The following is a 22048-nucleotide window of genomic DNA, read 5'->3' on the forward strand; positions in this document are numbered from 1 at the left end:
ATTATTGATAATACTTATGAATACTTTTGACTCTGATGAAGACACTATCATGTTGAAACGTTAGTCACCAGCACCAGTAAAAAAAAAACTCGCATTAACTAACCATGTGCTCCTGTCTTTTTTCTGGGTTCAGTCTTATGAAGACTCTCCTCAATGGAGATCAGGAGTTCCTTTGAGAGGATTAGAGAAGCGTAAAGGACAAACATCAGTGCATCACTCCACCAATCAGGCCTTTATGGTAGAGTGGCCAGATGGAAGCTTTATTCTGGGAGTTTCCCAAAAAGTGCTTGAACGACTCTCAGACCATGTGTGTGTGCAGCATGCGTGTGTCTGTGTGTGTGTGTGTGTGTGTGTGTGTGTTGATACTGTGTAATTCCTTTATTCAACCCTGCCACAGTTCTAATAATTTTTAATAAGCTTGAAGGGTATGGTTATGCACAGAGTGGAAGATCATTTTGCTTGCTAACTTCTAACCTAACTTCTAACCTAGGGGTTAATAACACGTGTGTACTGAGTTTGTGCCAGCAGCCAGACCAATGGATACTTTGTCTTAGCTGAATTACTGAAGCTAAGCAGGTGTAGGCCTGGTTGGTACTTGGATGGGATACCTCTTTGGAAAACTAGGTTGCTGCTGGAAGTGGTGTTGGTGGGTGGAAAAAAACCGCATCTTTAAATGTAATAATGTGTGTGCTCGAGATGTCAGGTGATTCACACAATTATTTTTCTTTCCCCTAGCCATTTATGAGGGAAAAAAAAATATTTGGTAACTTCCATAGACATCCAAAATGGGATGGGACGGTTGAATTGGCACTGGGGTGTCAGGTGCGGCTATATAAAAAAATGGTTACATTTTGGCCCTCAGAGTTAAGGTAGGAAGGCCCCTTAGCAGGATTCTGCCCCATGTAGGTCTAAACCAACACTGAGCACAACTGTAATTTGATTTTGACTGTCCGTCAGTGCAGCAAAAGTTGAACATGTCTTCACACTTTTTGATGCGTCTCAGCACTGCATTCAATGCAAGCGTTCGTGAGCACTATTACTCATTTGCAAAGTAAATGAAAACATGGAAATAACTGAACACTGAACCCAATCTGGATGACCATGTGGCTGAGAAATTCGGACCTTGCTGATCAGGGACACATAAATACATGGACTTGTGACACAATTACAGTGTGTGTGTGTGTGTGTGTGTGTGTGTGTGCGCGTGTGTGTGTGTGTTTATTACCACGGACAGACAGCACATGTCTCACATCACACTGCCGCTGTTTGACTCTATACAGTAGATGACTTGAGGGAAATAGCACACATATGTCTGCACAGCAGATAATATCACATTTGAAAGTTATGGTTATGCAAGCACAGGTGAGAAAGAGTACACACACTGTCACACACAGAGTTATATGATATAGATGCATGATATGATATAGATGCATGATAATATATACAACATTTGAGATAAGCATGAAAGTTATGGTTATGCAAGCACAGGTGAGAAAGAGTCCGTATTCTGTATAAGTAAATATATAGTATACACTGACAAGTGTTACTAGACTAGACGCCAACTAGACAGTCTAGAGTACGTATTCTGTATAAGTAAATATATAATATACACTGACAAGTGTTACTAGACTAGACGTCAACTAGACAGTCTAGAGTACGTATTCTGTATAAGTAAATATATAATATACACTGACAAGTGTTACTAGACTAGACGTCAACTAGACAGTCTAGAGTACGTATTCTGTATAAGTAAATATATAATATACACTGACAAGTGTTACTAGACTAGACGCCAACTAGACAGTCTAGAGTACGTATTCTGTATAAGTAAATATATAATATACACTGACAAGTGTTACTAGACTAGACGTCAACTAGACAGTCTAGAGTACGTATTCTGTATAAGTAAATATATAATATACACTGACAAGTGTTACTAGACTAGACGCCAACTAGACAGTCTAGAGTACGTATTCTGTATAAGTAAATATATAATATACACTGACAAGTGTTACTAGACTAGACGCCAACTAGACAGTCTAGAGTACGTATTCTGTATAAGTAAATATATAATATACACTGACAAGTGTTACTAGACTAGACGCCAACTAGACAGTCTAGAGTACGTATTCTGTATAAGTAAATATATAATATACACTGACAAGTGTTACTAGACTAGACGCCAACTAGACAGTAAATATATAATATACACTGACAAGTGTTACTAGACTAGACGTCAACTAGACAGTCTAGAGTACGTATTCTGTATAAGTAAATATATAATATACACTGACAAGTGTTACTAGACTAGACGTCAACTAGACAGTCTAGAGTACGTATTCTGTATAAGTAAATATATAATATACACTGACAAGTGTTACTAGACTAGACAGTCTAGAGTACGTATTCTGTATAAGTAAATATATAATATACACTGACAAGTGTTACTAGACTAGACGTCAACTAGACAGTCTAGAGTACGTATTCTGTATAAGTAAATATATAATATACACTGACAAGTGTTACTAGACTAGACGCCAACTAGACAGTCTAGAGTACGTATTCTGTATAAGTAAATATATAATATACACTGACAAGTGTTACTAGACTAGACGTCAACTAGACAGTCTAGAGTACGTATTCTGTATAAGTAAATATATAATATACACTGACAAGTGTTACTAGACTAGACGCCAACTAGACAGTCTAGAGTACGTATTCTGTATAAGTAAATATATAATATACACTGACAAGTGTTACTAGACTAGACGCCAACTAGACAGTCTAGAGTACGTATTCTGTATAAGTAAATATATAATATACACTGACAAGTGTTACTAGACTAGACGCCAACTAGACAGTAAATATATAATATACACTGACAAGTGTTACTAGACTAGACGTCAACTAGACAGTCTAGAGTACGTATTCTGTATAAGTAAATATATAATATACACTGACAAGTGTTACTAGACTAGACGTCAACTAGACAGTCTAGAGTACGTATTCTGTATAAGTAAATATATAATATACACTGACAAGTGTTACTAGACTAGACAGTCTAGAGTACGTATTCTGTATAAGTAAATATATAATATACACTGACAAGTGTTACTAGACTAGACGTCAACTAGACAGTCTAGAGTACGTATTCTGTATAAGTAAATATATAATATACACTGACAAGTGTTACCCAGATAGCAAAGGGGCGTTGAATCCACGTTCGTTTGAAGCGGCGGAGGTTGATTCAACGTGGATTCAACGCCCCTGTGCTATCAGGGTACTAGACTAGACATCAACTAGACAGTCTAGTGATGTAAGGGCTTTTGGATTGAAACTGAAACCAGGCTAGTGCTGCAAGAGGACTGAAACCGTTGTGGTGAAGTGGCGTGTGCCTCTAGGCTGCTGAGAGGCACGTAAGCGTCCATCTTGTGTGCATCTGGTCACGTACACTTTACACTTTTCACCTCTGAAACACCGTCATTCTGCACTTTCACTTCATCATTAAGATTAGATGAACATGATGTGTGTAAGTGAATGTGTGTTTGTCCTGTATATGGTAATATATTAGTAGTCACACTGTTTTTGAGTTAATGACTTAATAAAAACAAACTAGCATAACATAAAATCAACTCTTCTGTAGTTCCTTAAATTACATACAGCAAAGTATAAACAATTAAAACAGCCGTTATATCAAACACACTTCAAGAGAAATGCAATGTCTAATACGCACTACAATGTGTAGTCCAATGAGAATGGTAATGGTAAGTGTAACAGTGCAAATTACCTGTGATAACTTTAGAAGTTGATGACCAGTGGCAACTCTTCCCTCGACAGTCTTTGTTTTGATGCTGCTACTGCTAAGTACTAACTGATTGTGATGTTGCTAATGCTAGATGCTAACTGTTTGTGAGGTTGGTAATGCTAAGTGTATGTTGCTAATGCTAAGTACTAACTGTTTGTGCGCCATCTCTTCTGTCAGCACAACTAGTGAAAAGCTAGTGCTGAAACTCCCCCACGTCTGGTCACGTATGCTACTGTTTTGGAAAGACTGAAACTGTTGTGGAACTAAGTCTCTAAGTGGATGAGACTTAACCCTCCTGTTGTGTTCGCGGGCAAATGTGACCGATTGACAATAATTTTCACTCAAAAATATTGTTAACTTATTCTGACTACCATGAGAATCCATGAATTTGGTAACACCGGGCATCTGAACACAGAAAACAAATAATTTCATAACAATTTGAGTGTTTTATTTAACTCTAGAACACCCATGTGTATTCCCGGTCAAAAAATGACCGTCCATTAGAAATGAATGGGTGAGAAAATGGTCAGTGTACTGTTATGTGTGCTTCTGTACATTGAAACACACACACAAACACACCCTCACTCCCCCTCTTTGCTTCTATGCCAGCCCCCACTGGAACCTTTTCCCAATAGTATCTCCCCCTTTCTGACTTGCATGAGCTCAGGTCAATGTAACTTTAAGGTAAAAACATATAGGGTGCCTCTTAATGCTGTCTAGTTCTTCTTCATTGAAGTACCCCCCACACACACACACACGCATGCACACATGCGCACACACACACACGTGTTTATTACCACAGACAGACAGCGCGTGTCTCACATCACACTGCCGCTGCTTCTAGAAGATTCTGAAACAGCTGTGGTGAAGCACTCTGTTTCCTGACCCTGTGAGACTGTTAAGAGCGTTCCCACATTTAGACATGCACACATACAGTCACACAGGTCAGCACTGATTATTAGAAACTGCACACAGTACCAGTAAAATTGTGAGATTTGAGAATCTGTTCTAAATAATTATAAGTACAGAAATATGACATGTAGGTAAAGGCTCACACATTTCTGTACAGCAACTGTATAGAGCTTGCAGAGTATTGCTTGGTTAAGCTTGGTTAGTGGAGCAGCATTTAGCTGGCTGCTGCTACAGGTAGACTAAAGTGTTGTGTAGATCATCTGCTGCTACAGGTAGACTAAAGTGTTGTGTAGATCATCTAAGCTAATGACAGTTAACAGATCGGTTAAGTTGATGGTTGACTAGGCCTCTATAAAGTACAACGGGGGCCCCATATGCAGTATTCACAGAATCATCACATATCCAGTTCATAACAACAATTAAATTAGATATAGTCACCTACAAATGAAACAGAGGGCTCTTGTTTTATTGAGCAGGTCTTGCATAGAAGCCATAATAAGGCCATATCTGTGTATTATTTGAAGTTTTAGGCTATGGTATGTTTATTTTTTCTTCACACAGGATGTTAGTGTGCCGTGGGACATTTTAAGTGTCAAAAGTGTGCCGTGGCACAAAAAAAGTTGAAAAACACTGGACTAGTACACTATAAAGCACACAGGTTAAGGTGTTGGATGACTAGTACACTATAAAGCACACAGGTTAAGTTGATGGCTGACATCATGTGGGGCAGTGATGACCATGTGGTATATATGGGCAGTGATGACCATGTGGGGCAGTGATGACCATGTGGTATATATGGCCAGTGATGAACATGTGGTATTTATGGGCAGTGATGACCATGTGGGGCAGTGATGACTATGTGGTATATATGGGCAGTGATGACCATGTGGGGCAGTGATGACTATGTGGTATATATGGGCAGTGATGACCATGTGGTATATATGGGCAGTGATGACCATGTGGGGCAGTGATGAACATGTGGTATATATGGGCAGTGATGACCATGTGGGGCAGTGATGACTATTTGGTATATATGGGGCAGTGATGACCATATGGTATATATGGGCAGTGATGACCATGCCGTATATATGGGCAGTGATGACCATGTGGGGCAGTGATGACTATGTGGTATATATGGGGCAGTGATGACCATGTGGGGCAGTGATGACCATGTGGTATATATGGGCAGTGATGACCATGTGGTATATATGGGCAGTGATGACCATGTGATATATATGGGCAGTGATGACCATGTGGGGCAGTGATGACCATGTGGTATATATGGGCAGTGATGACCATGTGGTATATATGGGGCACTTAGCTCTCTATATGGATGACCATGTGGTATGTATGGAGTTGAGAACAGAATCTCCTTGGCTGTGTTTCAAGGCTGTTTTCTCAAAATGAGTTTCCTTTCGCACTATGAGAATGAAATATTTTAAGTGCTTCAGAAGCACTTAAAAACACAAAACTTTCCAGTCTTGGTATATTGATTTTTAAGGCTATTCACAGTATATTCTGATATACAGGATAACAAAAGTATATATCCATAAATCCCTCTCTATTTTTTCCCAATTAATATGTGAACACAATGAAAACTAAATTTGAACCTGGCTTTATCCTATGCTATTTTGTTTTTAAAAATGTATTCAAATAAGTGCATATTTAATGAGCTTAGGGATGTGTACAGGGCAGGGCTAAAGTTGCCCAGGCAACTTCCCGTCTGCCATCTTTGACTGAGGTGCCCCTTCCAAAAAATAAAAATATAGGCCTGTATTATTTTCAGGGATTAAAGCTATCCGTTGCTAAGTTCTCCGTCAATTTATAGAGGCCATGGTATCATCCCAAGGGAAAATGTGTCTTCTTAGTTGTACAACAAATGAACTGTTGCTTTTATTTCGTTGGCTTTGTACTTGTAGTCTGTGCAATGACAATAAAGTTTAATCTGTTCTAATCTAATCCTGTTTTTAATGAAGTAAATTCCAATTCTTCGAAAAAGAACACATATTAAACATGTTATCCAAATCAAAACCAATATTGGGTTTTCAAGATCTGATTCAATCCAAGAGCCAAAATTCACTCAGATCACTTTTGAACAACCTGTTGTTATGGTGTGTTCCAATTGAACAACCTGTTGTTATGGTGTGTTCCAATTGTACTCCTACATCATATTCCCAGTTACGAACAGGAAGTTGCAATTGGAACGCCCCTAAAAATGTGATTCTTACTTGCCAACTTGTTTGAGCCCTGAGTAGCCTACCTTATATTTAACGTTCCTAGATAGCAGCATCAATTAACAGTAAGTGCTCTATCTAAAATATTTAAACCATCTACTTGACACTGCATTTAAGATCGTTAAAATAGAGCCTGAACGTTGACAAAAAGCAGGGACAGAAAATCATTGAGAGATCATGATAGATCACTAAAAGGTGGAAACAAGGAGAAACCAAATCTTGAGGGGAATCACATTTATTCTGAGAAACAAAAATACCTCATGAAGACAAATATTTGTTTTTCAAAAAGACAAGAGCCACAATTATTGCCCCTCAAAATGTATGTGCATGTCCCTGAATGAGATGATGCCTAATTTGCACATTTAAACATTAAATTACAGAATGTTATTGTTAATGTTAGTAATAAACTAGGGAAATTTCGTAGTGATATCTGCTAGTTAAAAACCCTGTTCACCTGTTGCCATCAAAAGGGCAATGCAAGGGACACAACACACAACAATGAACAATAAGGCTGCTAATATGTAGATCAGTGTGGTCATCCAAAATGCAAACAGGTAGAGAGTCTTATCACAGTAGGGCCCTTCAGCTGGATTGTAGTTGGGCTTGTATATTGAATAGATCCACACGCTGCCTGCAGACAGACAGACAGACCATCTTAATTATACAGAAACACTTATCATCTGTTGATATAAACCAATTGTGAAAATGCAATCTATTCATAGAAAATAAAACAACTTGAGTTACAACATTAAATATGACATCTTGTATCTCTCCTTAAGACCTATTCACACCAAGAACGCTAACAATAACGATAACTATAACCATAACGATAAAAGCGTTCACAATGAACGACAATAAACAAAGTGTCTCCTTGTGTTAATGAATGTGACGGTTAAAATTTGATGAGTTCTGATTGGCTAATAACTTTTTATCGTTCTGAAAATCGCTCTGAAAGTGATCCCCAACAATATCGTTCTTCATGTCATTATTGTTATAGTTTATGTGTGAACGTCGTCATTCATATAACGAGAACAATATTTATTTATAGTTATCGCTATCATTATCGTTCTTGGTGTGAATGGGCCTTTACTCTTACATCTTATGTATGACATCATAATGGATTTACATCATAATGGATTTACATCATTGCTGTAGGGTTGACTTGCGATTTCTTACCAGCGATGAGAAAACAGAAGTTGAAGAGGGAGATGACGGAGAGCCATACGGTCCAGATGCGGCGGATCCGCTCGTTACCTTCATACAGTGATGAAGGCAGGAAGGTCTGGAGCACAAAGGACAAGGCGATGACCCCTGTCACCACCAGGTAGATAGGTATGTACCTCTGTAGCGGACAGCTATCCAGGTACAGCGCACCTTGGGATGGGAACAGAGAGTGAGGCCATGTGAAGATCATGCACCTTTACATATTCAAATATTGGCTAGCAGCAACTGAAGTAAATTAATTAGATAGATAGATAGATAGATAGATAGATAGATAGATGGATACTTTATCGATCCCCAGGGGATATTCAACTAATTTAAATAAAAATTCCACTAATTTAAATAATTCAACTAATTAAATAGACGTAAAGGCACTCACCAATTACAATCTCTGCAATGGGTATGGGGAGCCCTAGAAGCTGAGCAGATACTGTAGGGGAACAGAACTTATAATTAAAGACATGTTGTGTCTACCCAGATTTCTGCAAGTTGAAACGAGAATGAATGAGAAAAATGCAACAGCAAGTGAAACCTTGTGACCTACCCACCTACAACAGGTTTACTGCATAAGAAGGAGAGTTGGGTTTGCAGGACAGTCCTGGCATCCATCGTCTATAATCAATATCTATACTGCAAAAATACAGAATGGTACAAACAAGGATCAAGCACACTACACTACAGTGTGGCATGGGGATCACTTGTGATTAAGCACACTACAACATCGCAAAGTATCACTATACAGTGTGGCATGGGGATCACTTGTGATCAAGCACACTACAACATCACAAAGTATCACTACAGTGTGGCATGGGGATCACTTGTGATTATATTAAGCACACTACAACATCACAAAGTATCACTACAGTGTGGCATGGGGGTCACTTGTGATTATATTAAGCACACTACAACGTCACAAAGTATCACTACAGTGTGGTATGGGGATCACTTGTGGTTAAGCACACTACAACATCGCAAAGTATCACTACAGTGTGGCATGGGGATCACTTGTGATTAAGCACACTACAACATCACAAAGTATCACTACAGTGTGGCATGGGGATCACTTGTGATTAAGCACACTAGCCTACAACATTGTGAAGTATCTCAAACGACAGAGAACTTCAGAGGTGGCTCAGGTGCAAAACACAGTTAATATAATATAATATGATATAACATTATATATTATATTAGTAGTCACACTGTTGTTGAGTTAATGACTTAATAAAAACAACCTAGCATAACATAAAATGCAACAAATTATAAGCAATTAAAACAGAGATTACATCAAACACACCTCAAGAGAAATGCAATATCTAATATGCACTACAATGTGTAGTCCAATGAGAATGGTAATGGTAAGTGTAACAGTGCAAATTACCTGCGATAACTTTAGAAGTTGATGACCAGTGGCAACTCTTCCCTCGACACTCTTTGTTGTGATACTGCTAACTGTTTGTGCGTCATCTCTTCCGTCAGCACAACTAGTGAAAAGCTAGTGCTGAAACTCCCCCACGTCTGGTCACGTAAATGTAAACATCATGCTACTGCTCCGGAAAGACTGACACTGTTGTGGTTAAGTGTTCTAAGTCTCTAAGCGGATGAGACTCAACAGTTGAAGAATAGGCCTTGTGTATCTCATCATGTACACTTTTTACCTCTAAACTACCATCAGTGGGCAGGTTTCACTTCCTGTCATCAGAACATCATTAAATAATCTTTGTGTTGATATATACTGTGCAATGTCCTATTTGACATCAACTGGCTAGTCTGCTGAAATATTATGTTAACATATAACAATTTCAGAATGGTACTGCCTCTGCTTTGGTGTGTGTGTGTGCACGCGCTCAAAAATGAATGAAACAAAAGTAACAACCGCACAATTATCATGTCAAAACAAAATTACAAGCACCATGGGAAAGTAAAAGTCCTGCCCTTGATTCCCATTGAATTGCTGATCCTAATCTGAATGACCATTTGGCAGATATATATGATGACCTTTATGAGAGGAGGCACACACACAGATGCACAGATGGACCCAATCACCAGACAGACAGATGGACCTAATCACCACAGACACACAGATGGATCCAATCACCACAGATGGACCTAATCACCACAGACAGACAGTATGGACCCAATCACCACAGACACACAGATGGACCTAATCACCACAGATGGACCTAATCACCACAGACAGACAGTATGGACCCAATCACCACAGACACACAGATGGACCTAATCACCACAGACACACAGATGGACCCAATCACCACAGACACAGATGGACCCAATCACCACAGATGGACCTAATCACCACAGACAGACAGTATGGACCCAATCACCACAGACACACAGATGGACCTAATCACCACAGACACACAGATGGACCCAATCACCACAGATGGACCTAATCACCACAGACAGACAGTATGGACCCAATCACCACAGACACACAGATGGACCTAATCACCACAGACACACAGATGGACCTAATCACCACAGACACACAGATGGACCTAATCACCACAGACACACAGATGGACCTAATCACCAGACACACAGCATGGACCTGACCTAATCACCACAGACACACAGCATGGACCTGATCACCACAGACACACAGATGGACCTAATCACCACAGACACACAGATGGACCTAATCACCACAGACACACAGCATGGACCTAATCACCACAGACACACAGATGGACCTAATCACCACAGACACACAGATGGACCTAATCACCACAGACACACAGATGGACCCAATCACCACAGACACACAGATGGACCTAATCACCAGACAGACAGCATGGACCTAATCACCAGAGATGGACCTAATCACCACAAACACACAGCATGGACCTGCTGTGGTGAAGGGGTGTCTGTCAGCTGACACTGTGACACTGTTAAGAACGTTCCCACATTTAGACACACCCATAGTCACACATGTCAGCACTGATTATTAGAAACTGCACACTGTGGTGAAATTGTGAGATAGAATATGTTCTAAATAAGTAGAAGTACAGAAATAAAACATCATCCAGCCAGCACATCAGATATATAAAGTAGATAGATAGATAGATAGATAGATAGATACTTTATTGATCCCCAGGGGAAATTCAAGGTCTCAGTAGCATACAGACAACACACACACATTCACTAACAGCAGAAAAAAGTAATTAAAAGTATATCATATAAAAAACACAACTAAGCAATAAGGACAGTAGAAGATAAAGAATATACTAAATATACTAAAATACAAATTATACTACTGTAAATAACACTTAATCTAAATCAATTCTAAAAACAGTATCCACTTGCGATGACTGAGGCATGGACTGAGCCTGTGATTCTCTGTGCATAGTAAGGTAAGGTGCTCTGTGTGAGTGAGTGTCATGGTGATGGTGCAAATGAGTAAGTCCAACTGTGCAAGAATAAAGTCTATATATATAACTATATTAAGAAAAGGTATAAGTGTGGCCACAGTTCGGCTGTGGCATGGAGGGAGGGGTTATGTCATACATCAGCTGTGAGTGATGCGTGTGTGTGTATGCTTCACCTATTTGTCGCTAAATTTGACTGGTTGCTAGGCTACATGTGTGATAACATCAGCAACTGGTTCCATCTCACTGTACAATTCAAACTAGTCAGTCTGAGCCCACAGTGACAGAGCCTTATATAGAGATGTGCATGTTTTGTGTCACAACACATAATGACAATGTACTATATTCAAAGAGGAATTACATCACAATACTTAATGACAATGTACTATAATCAAAGAGTAATTACATCACAATACATAATGACAATGTACTATAATCAAAGAGTAATTACATCACAATACATAATGACAATGTACTATAATCAAAGAGGAATTACATCACAATACATAATGACAATGTACTATATTCAAATAGGAATTACATTACATTATACAACAATTGGGTTTTATGAAACTATTAATTTGTTTCTGATTGGCCGAGAGACGTTCCATGAGTTGGAATATCCCTGGACATTTCAACTCAGATTTTGCACCAACATTTATTCACCATGAATTAATAAAGTTGAGTGGTTCTGCAATGTAGGCTATATTTCCGTTTTTTTGCAGTACCATGTCCCTTACATGACATAGCCCAGCGTCCTTGTAACATGCATGCAGCAACGCTAGATATGAATGTGATTTCGGCCCGACTTTCAACATTTCTTTCAAGAAGACACGTAAACCACAAAGACCCGTAACGAGGGCTCTGGAATGTTGGTTACCTAGCAACCAAGATGCTGTCTATGGAAAAGGGAACTATTTTTTGATGCGTAAGAACAATGTCGAAATGAACATTTTTAAACAATAATGGGGTGTTTTCAGATTATTTAGTTTGTGGTAGAATTGTTGTATTAAAGCAATATAGCACTCGTGATCGTGGGATTGGTCTTGGATATTCCCATGGCTGTTGTTGCCTATGGCCGAACAACACCCGTGGGAATATCCATGACCAATCCCACTCTCACTCGTGCTATATTGCTTAAATACATAATGACAATGTACTATATTCAAAGAGGAATTACATCACAATACATAATGACAATGTACTATATTCAAAGAGGAATTACATCACAATACATAATGACAATGTACTATAATCAAAGAGGAATTACATCACAATACATAATGACCATGTACTATATTCAAAGTACCGGTATGTACACACCGTTTTAGAAAACAGCAATTTATAAGAGCAAACATATTCATTAAATATAATTGAAGTAAATATAATTACATTATATATTATACTGTGGCGCAGCAGGCTACAGCGCCCGTACCATGTACAGGTCCTTCCTGTCACTCTCCACTGTCCTGTCCAAATAAAGCCAAAAAAGCCCAACAAATATACTTATATACCGGTATATAGTTATGGTTATGGATTTAGCAGACACCTTTGTCCAAAGCGACACATAAATACAAAACAACATAATATTTAAAATTGAACAGGGAACAGATTAGAATGTTGGTCAAATATAATAAGGAGAATAGTAATAATAAACAACATTATCAATTCAATCAATAGCCTAATAAAAATAAGCAATGAAAATGAGGGGAAAGGCAATAATAAAACAATAATGTGTCTATTCAATCAATAATATAAAAACAATGACATGCTAAGACTACATTAAGGAGAATATCAATAATAAACAGTAATGTCAAATAAATTAACAGCGTAATGTAAATAAAACAATATCATACAAACCATAACACATAAGCGCTTAAACAACTAAGTACATGTTGCATAGGAATGTCTTTAGACCCCTCTTAAACGACCCAAAACTACCTCAGGAACGGAGAGCACTGGGCAACTCATTCCACCAACATGGAACCACTGAGGAATAGAGTCTGGAATTAGACCTAGTTTTTATGACTGGTCGACATAACAGACGCTCATCAGAAGACCGCAGTGGGCGGTTGGGGATGTAAGGCTTGATTATTGAATTAAAATAACTAGGAGCAGATCCAGTCAGTGTCCTATAGGCCAAAGTGAGAGATTTAAATTGAATTCAGGCTACTATAGGGAGCCAATGGAGAGTAACTAGGAGAGGAGTTACATGTGTCCTCTTTGGCTGATTGAGGACCTGGCGTGCTCCAGCATTCTGAATCAGCTGTATTGATCGTATTACACAAGCGGGTAAGCCAGCTAATAGTGAATTACAATAGTCCAGCTTAGAGATGACCATGGTCTGAACAAGAAGTTGTGTGGAATCTTGTGTCAGATAAGGTCTGATCTTCCTAATGTTGTAAAGCATAAACCGACATGATTTTGCAATAGAAGCTACATGCTCAAAGAAGTTCAGAGATATATCATTACATTGTAAAAAAAAAAACTGACTGAAGACATATTTTACAACAGATGGTGATAGATGTTAATACAGTGTCCACCCCAGTCCACATGGTTTCATACATGACAAAACAATATCACATAGATACAACAGATCCTGACATTCACACAATGTCCACCACAGTCCATTTGTCCATCTGTGCACATGTTGGAGAGTGACTGGCCCTCCTCTTCTCCATTCATCTCACTGCTGAGTTCCACTCAGGAAGACCTCAGACCATATCCAGACACTCCCCAATGCTGCTAGCTTGTGTGTGTGTATGTGTGTGCTGCTGGTCTGTGTGTGTGTGTGCTGCTGGTATGTATGTGTGTGTGTGTGTGTGTGTGTGTGTGTGTGTGTGTGTGTGTGTGTATGTATTTGGCTTGTGTGTGTGTCCACCTCAGGGCACAACCATAATTTATACACTCTACAAAGTTCTTCTCCAATGATCCCATTGATCACTCCACCTGCAGGATAAAGGAGAGAAGAGGATCATCAATCAGTGTCCATGACAACCGTCTCCCAGTGAGCCAGACTGCATGAGAGACAGAGGGCTCTATTGTGACATCACTAACAGCAGCCATAACAAACACATTCACACATTTGACACACTGCAGCAGAAACAGGAAGTCCAACACCACTGGTCCAATCACAAGCACAGAGAGTGGCGTCAGACTCCACCAATAGGGATGGCTGCACATTCTCTTCATGGTGTTTGTGACCTGACTTGTGTTCAACAGTCCCTCACTGGCCTTGAACCTGTGACCTTGGGCATGAGAGCCTGAGACACACTAAGGTCAATAGCAAGAAGGGAGAGAGAGAAGGGGGAGATGACAGATGGATGGACGTGTAAAAGCCTGGAAAACCAGCCCCAGCCACAAAATGTGAACACTTGTTTCAATCGTCCCGACACAGACATATGTCACTATAGCTTGTTTTGCTTTCCATGTAAACAAACATGCAATATGAAAGTCTGGGATTGTGGATGAAAAACACTCATTAAAAATCGAAAAAATTTAACCGCTAATGAAGTTTACTTTTGCCCATCAAAACTCGTTTATCGCCTGTAACTCGTGATATAATGACATAACAGGAAGGAGGTTAACATGCTTTATGTTTTGACCGAAGGACGTCTGTCTATCATCATTACACTCGGAGAAAACTGGAATGTTTCATTCGTCCTGTGTTTCAATTGTCCCGGCTCTCCCCTACAATACTATAGTGTCTGTGCAATAACTTTAAAAAACTAACAGAAAACAGAAATTTGTTGAGAAGGATGTTCTCTGCAGGATTCACAGGTAAACTATTTCATCGCTCTGATTGGTTAGTTCTATCCAATTGTGTGCAGAGGCATTTTTCCCCTGTATCGGTTGAAACACGTCCCATAATCACATCCCAATGCTTCGGTTCAAATTCTAAATAGAATCTATGTCAGGCTACAAAAGCAGAGGAACACAGAGGAAACAGACAGAAGAGAGAGAGGACAGAAAATGAAAGACAGGCATGTTGGGTCTCATGTTCTACAGACCTGAGTGATATGTGTAGATATTTACTCACTCTAGTTTCTCCAGTTTACAGTGTGGGTCCTTCACTAGAGCACAGAGCGGCTCTACACCTGATGCACTAATCTGGGGATTGTTAATCAGGTTCAGATGTGTGAGATTTGAGGAGGAAGACTTAAGAGCAGAGGCCAGATAGGAACAGCTCTTATCGGTCAGATCACAGCTATACAGCCTGAAACAGAGTTAAACATCTGAATATTAATCACCAATCCTCTACTCACATACACACACACACACACACACTCACTCACACTCTCTCCATCTCTCTCTCTCTTGCATCTCTCTCTCTCTTCCAACTCATGCTCATTCTCACAAACACACACACATACACACACACACACACACACACACACAAACCATCTCTCTCACACACAGACATACTCTCCTCCCACTCCCCAACACAAACACACACCCTCCCTCACACACAAAAATACACTCACACTCCTCTCACACAAAGTCACTACATGAAGTGATGCTTACCGTAGTTCCTCCAGTTTGCAGTTTGGATGACAAAGAGCAGAACTTAAAAGTTGCACTCCTGAGTCCAGCAGCTTATTGTCACCCAGGTGCAGCACTCTGAGATTTGATGACCGTGATGTCTTCAGTGCAGAGGCCAGATAGGGACAGCTCTTATCGGTCAGATTACACTCAACCAGCCTGAAACAGAGTTAAACACCTGAATATCAAAGATGCTCTAAGCGATGCTGGGTAACGTCACTTTCAAACAAAACAGAGCTAGCTCGCTACTTCCTCCCCCTCCCTCCCGTGCTGCTCCCTCCCGTGCAATTGAAACTCTCCTAAACGCGCATCTCGTCTGTGATTTGCTGGAACAGTTTGTTATGTTTTTATGGGCTAGGATTGCCCAGGTTGGTTTGTTGGCATTTTTGGAGCCTGGGCTGTCCACAGAGATTGTGTTTTTTTACAGTGTATTCAGGACACACAGACAGCTAGCGGTTGGTTAGGTGATGTTTGCAGTAAGTGACATAAAATCGTTTAGCCTAAAAACGCGTAGCATCACTTAGAGTACTTTTAATCACCAATCCTCTACTCTCTCTCTCCCACACACACACACACACACACACACACATGCACACACCACTCTCTCTTAAAAACACAGAGACACACACACTTCCGCACACAAACTCGCATTCTAACACTTTCTTTCACACACATTGCACACATTCTCCTTCCTTACCCCTCTCGAACACAAACACACACTCTCACCACTCACTTTCATACAGTACACACACACACACAAACAAATTACCCACCCCTCCTCAAACACACACACACACACACATACACACACACAGAGGCATCCATACTCTACCTGCTGTCTTTAACCCTACCACCACCCCACACATTCACTCTCCAATACACACACACACACACACACACACACACGCACACACACATCCTCCCAACACAAACTCACTACATGAAATGATGCTTACCATAGTTCCTCCAGTTAGCAGTTTTGGTGAGTAAGAGCAGAACATAAAAGTTGCACTCCTGAGTCCAGCAGCTTATTGTTACTCAGGTCCAGCAATCTGAGATTTGACGAGTGTGATGTCTTCAGTGCAGAGGCCAGATAGGAACAGCTCTTATCGGTCAGATTACAGTTATACAGCCTGAAAGAGAGTTAAACATCTGAATATTAATCCCCAAGCTTCTACAAACACACTCACACACATCATCAGGGTATCTGCACATTTTCCAAGTGCAAATTTAAAGACTTTTAAGACCTTTTCAAGACATCTTAATGGAAAAATTAAGACTATACCACGGCATAAAGATACATACGACAACTTAAAATTGTTTTATGCAACTGTTTTTTTTGTACTAATTTTAACCCCCACCCAATTTTGGATGTCTACAGAAGTTACGAAATATATTTTGGCGAAAGAAAAATAATTCTGTAAATTACCTTCACAGCTATGAATGCCCAATTTTAGGGTCTGGGCTGCTTGCTTGTGAAGCTGGCTGTACATATCTGGTTGTGCTTACTGCTGAGACTGACTGTTCTTCACCTGTGTCTGTAGTAGCCTATATTACTTGCCAAAGACATGTGCACTGGACTGGATTCCCTTCAATATTTTTTTTTCAAAGTTAGACTAAGCTATTTAAATATTTGAATAGGCCTACTTTATATACTTTACTATGTGCATCTATTCCCATATGCATCATATGTCCCATATACAGCACAGCAAATTACAGTTAATCCACTACTTTACATTTTGCATACCAGTTGTATCTAAACAAACCAAAGCTTGACTGAAACATTGAAAAACCATTGTTTTGTTTTAAATTAATTAAGAGAGAGGTCCTGCTGAAAACTGCTGGTTTCCTGCTGAATCCTGCTGAAAACTGCTGGTTTCATCTCAAGCACGCACGTATTATGAACGCACGTTTTTTTTTTTTTTTTATGTAGCAGTCGCCGACAATCAAAAAAAATATGCGGTTATGTTTCACAACTTTTGCGAAGTAGGCCTACTGGGAAAGGCTGGCAAGCAAGCTGCTGACAGATATTACAGGTATTATAACTTAGACAGATATTTTCTTCCCTAGGCTAGGCCAGCAACACACACTGGAAAGATGCAAACAGATCAACTTAACATGTACGGTATTTCCTTCTGATTGCGAAAATGCAAGTCAGTCCGTGGTTCCTTCATAAATTGGGCAGCAAATTATCAGACGAGTGACAGAAGCACTGCGCATAATTTGACCAGCAGTCTTCGCGTCCATAGTTTGTGAAACCATGCTGCATCCGAGCAAAGATTCTAGATGCCCAGCGCAACTCCAAAAAGGAGGACAAATGAGGGTCCGGGTTGAGGCTGCGCCGGACGCTGGACAGGGCTTTTAAAATCCATATGTCCGGCCTAAATTCGAACGTATGGCCACCCTATCGCTAACTGGCTTATCAACTTTCTCCCGCTCACGTAGGCTACCTGCGTATCTCTCAGGCCTCGGCTACACCACGAAAACGTCAGGCATATTTGTACATATTATTACCGTTTTCACACCTTTAACCACACCTGTGAAAATCATCTTCACTCTGCAACCACTACACTTCCTCCCGTAGCCTTATATAGTCACGTATACAATTGCGTTCGGATGGATGGAGACATTTCACTCGCTCTCTTGCGCTCGCTCACTCGCTGGCGGTCCCATACGCAAATTTAATACCTCCCTTTCGAAAATTCAAGACATCCCCGACAATTTAAGACTTTTTTAGGCCTTAAAAACCGAAAGTTGTATTTAAGACTTTTTAAGACTTTTTAAGGATCCGCGGGAACCCTGATCGATCATACATGGGTTACATTGCGTTCACCAGGGTTGGAGTGGGACACTTTATTTTACTGGGAAATGACAAGTTCCATGCTAGCCTAGCACCTACAATACTGGTAACTTCATTCAGAAAATTCAGGAGAAACAAATATGACTTTTGACTACTCACCAATTCCAAGACATTTTACTTCTGCACATAGTGTATAGTGTAGCCTACATGAGCAAGGCAAGATAGCTTCTAAGATACCACATGTTTTGTTTATTTATCCTTCATTTAACCAGCCTTTATTACCAACCCCACTAAGAACAACAACAGAAAGGTGTACACAACAGAAAGGTGTACAACAATGACAAGACAGGACAACAGAATACAACAATGACAGGTCCAGACACAACAAACAATTGGTTAAATAACAAAATAAATACATTGAACAACAGAGAAATACATATATAGACAAAAACAAAAAAGGGGAGTGGTTTATTGGAAACAGGTGCAGTAATATGTCTTAAGTAAATGTTTAAAATATCCAAGTGGAATAAAACAGAGTTTGGTTTCTTTTTGAAGGAGGCTCCAACACCAGGGGGCAGAGTAGCTAAGTAGCAATGTGTGGTATGGTGCACAGTGTTATTGGAACAGAGATTATATTTACTGTGATTCCAGATTAACAGGCTAGAGAGATACTATGCAGACAAAGCGTAATGCACAAGTGCTTGCAGTGTGCAGTTTCAAAAATACAAGCTATGGCAGAAGTTGATTAAGAATGTTATATATTCCATCCCATGATACTGTTTTACTGGTTTATCTGACAAATAATCTACCGAAATAATCTAAAAACTCCAAATAATAGCCCGGGCTTTTATTTTCCAAAATCACCAAACTGCACCGGCTAGTATTAGAGACAGGCGTCTATATGAGACAGGCCTTTAATTCCCTTTACAGAAAACTTTTCCTCTGCAAAGATGGAAAATATTTAAGCAATATAGCACGAGTGAGAGTGGGGTTGGTCATGGATATTCCCACGGGTGTTGTTCGGCCGTAGCCACGAGGCCGGAGGCCGAGTGGCGCAGGCAACAACAGCCGTGGGAATATCCATGACCAATCCCACGATCACGAGTGCTATATTGCTTTTATACAACAATTTTACCACAAACTAAATAATCTGAAAACACCCCATTATTGTTTAAACATGTTAATTTCGATATCGTTCTTACGCATCAAAAATAGTTCCCTTTTCAATAGACAGCGTCTTGGTTGCTAGGTAACCAACATTCCAGATCCCTCGTTACGGGTCTTTGTGGTTTACGTGTCTTCTTGAAAGAAATGTTGAAAGTCGGGCTGAAATCACATTCATATCTAGCTTTGCTGCATGCATGTTACAAGGACACTGGGCCATGTCATGTAATGGACATGGTACTGCAAAAAAAAAACGGAAACATAACCTACATTGTAGAACCACTGAACTTTATTAATTTATGGTGAATAAATGTTACACTACTGTGCACAGCCTGACGTGACGATTCTAGCATGTTAGCAGCGGTTAGCTAACTATGCTAACGCAGGGTTGCCAACTTTGGGTGTTTGGCTGGAGTGAGATTTTGTGAAGTCATAGTGTGTGTGCGTTAAATTTTTCCCTAAACCTAATTTTAAAAATGTCTGTCCCCTGATTTTTTTGCTATGTACAGTATAATCCATGATTTATGTTTTTTTTTAAAAACCTAATAGAATGAAAAAGTTTCTTCAAAATGTACAATTAAATTATTGATTGCACTTGAAAACAAGACCAGTGTTTTAACCCCGTGGCATGGAAGGATTATGAGCCACTGGGCACCTGGGCACAGACATGAAAAGGGCCCACCTGAAAAAGGTAGTAGCTCAGTAGAAAGAAATGAAAAATAACCCCTTAAATTATGACTTCTGGCGAGTTTTGTGGAAAGAAATGGACAGATTGAGACTTATGAATGTGTGTATGAGTGTACATATGTATCAGGGATGGAATATTTTTTTCTACATACCATTGTGGCTGGTGGATTCCAAAGTCTACCAGCCACTAGAGATACAGTATGATCATTTGATGAAAAATCATGACCAAAATGATCACGGTTATTGGTATTATTGCAATATGATTAAAATGTGCTGACTTTTTTCCTAAACCTACCATCAATGTTGGACAGAACTCATAATTGGCCTGCCCTTCATGCCCAGTAGCAACAAATCTAAAGGTCAACAGAACAGCTATAGTGTCATAAAAGTGGTGTGGCTCCTTTAAGACCCAATCCACTGGTGTGAGTTCTGGAGCCATCCAACTTTATCTAACTCTATACTATCCTACATCATCTGATTTTAATATTATGTCTAGGCTATATTTAACATTTAACATTTATTTTCTATTTGGCCTGTGAAATTATGCATTGACCAATATAAGCACACTTTTTTAAGACACTTAAAAACATGCATGCTTAGCATTTTGTGAAAACAAATCATTATGGCTACATCGACAAACTCTTACAGTAGCCATGAGCTGTATATCCTCTGATTTTAATATTTACACATATGTAGGTATTTAAGCACAGCTCAGTTTTAAGACACTTAAAGCCCAAAATTGGAGACCATATAGAAATTTGCTACCATTTCAAAACCGGATTAGCCTACTCTGGAACGGCTTATTGTACAGGATTGCATTACACCTTTGTGTTCGGTAAGGTCTGCTGCTTATTCTGGTTTACGGTTTGTCATGTGTGGAACGAAAAGTTTGTAAGATATTCCTCCTATTGAAATGAGCGCAGAGCTATAGGCCTAGTAGCCTAATATGATTATTTCTTAAAAGTTAAATTTCTCGCGAACCGTTTATCGCAGCAAATAGCGGGTATAGCACCTTATAAAAGATGAGAAAAGGTTATTTCATGTGATGTCTGTGAGGGTAGGCTACTTCGCGAGTAGTTCCTAGAGAAGAATGGGCGGCCACACTTTATGTCGGTCTGCCTCATGTCTAAATATCAGCGTGTTCTGGGAAGGTGTCGCGGACCGGATTAAAATAGCCTAGTCAGCGAATCAACAATCAGAGAAAACTGCGCTGAGAATGTGGGCGGATATTAGACCTACCTGCTGTTGGTCTAGACATATGTATGCCTTAAACTCGTATCCTGTCATTTAGAAACAA

General features: G+C 39.6%; 2 protein-coding genes across 2 annotated transcripts in view; both read right to left on the reverse strand.

Moving 5' to 3' along the window:
• Positions 1-7256: 7256 nt before the first annotated feature.
• Positions 7257-8805, reverse strand: LOC143121540 (transmembrane protein 272-like). Its single transcript, XM_076281957.1, has 4 exons — positions 8721-8805; positions 8552-8602; positions 8128-8325; positions 7257-7582 (listed from the first exon to the last, which is right to left on the reverse strand). Exons 1-4 carry the CDS (start codon positions 8779-8781, stop codon positions 7389-7391), a joined length of 504 nt encoding a protein of 167 aa, XP_076138072.1. The 5' UTR covers positions 8782-8805; the 3' UTR covers positions 7257-7388.
• A 3124-nt stretch (positions 8806-11929) lies between these two features.
• LOC143121448 (protein NLRC3-like) overlaps positions 11930-22048 on the reverse strand; it is a 69941-nt gene continuing 59822 nt past the window's right edge. The window contains exons 11-12 of the mRNA XM_076281815.1: positions 15598-15774; positions 11930-14507 (exon numbers count right to left, since the gene is read on the reverse strand). Coding sequence (XP_076137930.1) covers positions 14468-14507; positions 15598-15774 — 217 coding nt within the window. The 3' untranslated portion in view covers positions 11930-14467. The remainder of the gene's footprint in view (positions 14508-15597; positions 15775-22048) is intronic.

The sequence above is a fragment of the Alosa pseudoharengus genome, unplaced genomic scaffold, assembly GCF_046254945.1.
Source record: "Alosa pseudoharengus isolate Yale_2024_CS ecotype anadromous, Long Island Sound unplaced genomic scaffold, YU_APseudo_1.1 YU_APseudo_1.1_scf_1, whole genome shotgun sequence".
Classification (NCBI taxonomy): Eukaryota; Metazoa; Chordata; class Actinopteri; order Clupeiformes; family Clupeidae; genus Alosa; species Alosa pseudoharengus.

What these genes read in the sequence shown, in the direction of transcription:
- LOC143121540 (XM_076281957.1), bottom strand. Translation starts at nt 8,781, where the DNA reads ATGGATGCCAGGACTGTCCTGCAAACCCAACTCTCCTTCTTATGCAGT. An exon ending in ATGCAGTAAACCTGTTGTAG is followed by an intron (nt 8,603 to 8,720) that starts GTGGGTAGGTCA and finishes GTTCCCCTACAG; the next exon opens with TATCTGCTCAGCTTCTAGGG. An exon ending in CTTCTGTTTTCTCATCGCTG is followed by an intron (nt 7,583 to 8,127) that starts GTAAGAAATCGC and finishes GTCTGTCTGCAG; the next exon opens with GCAGCGTGTGGATCTATTCA.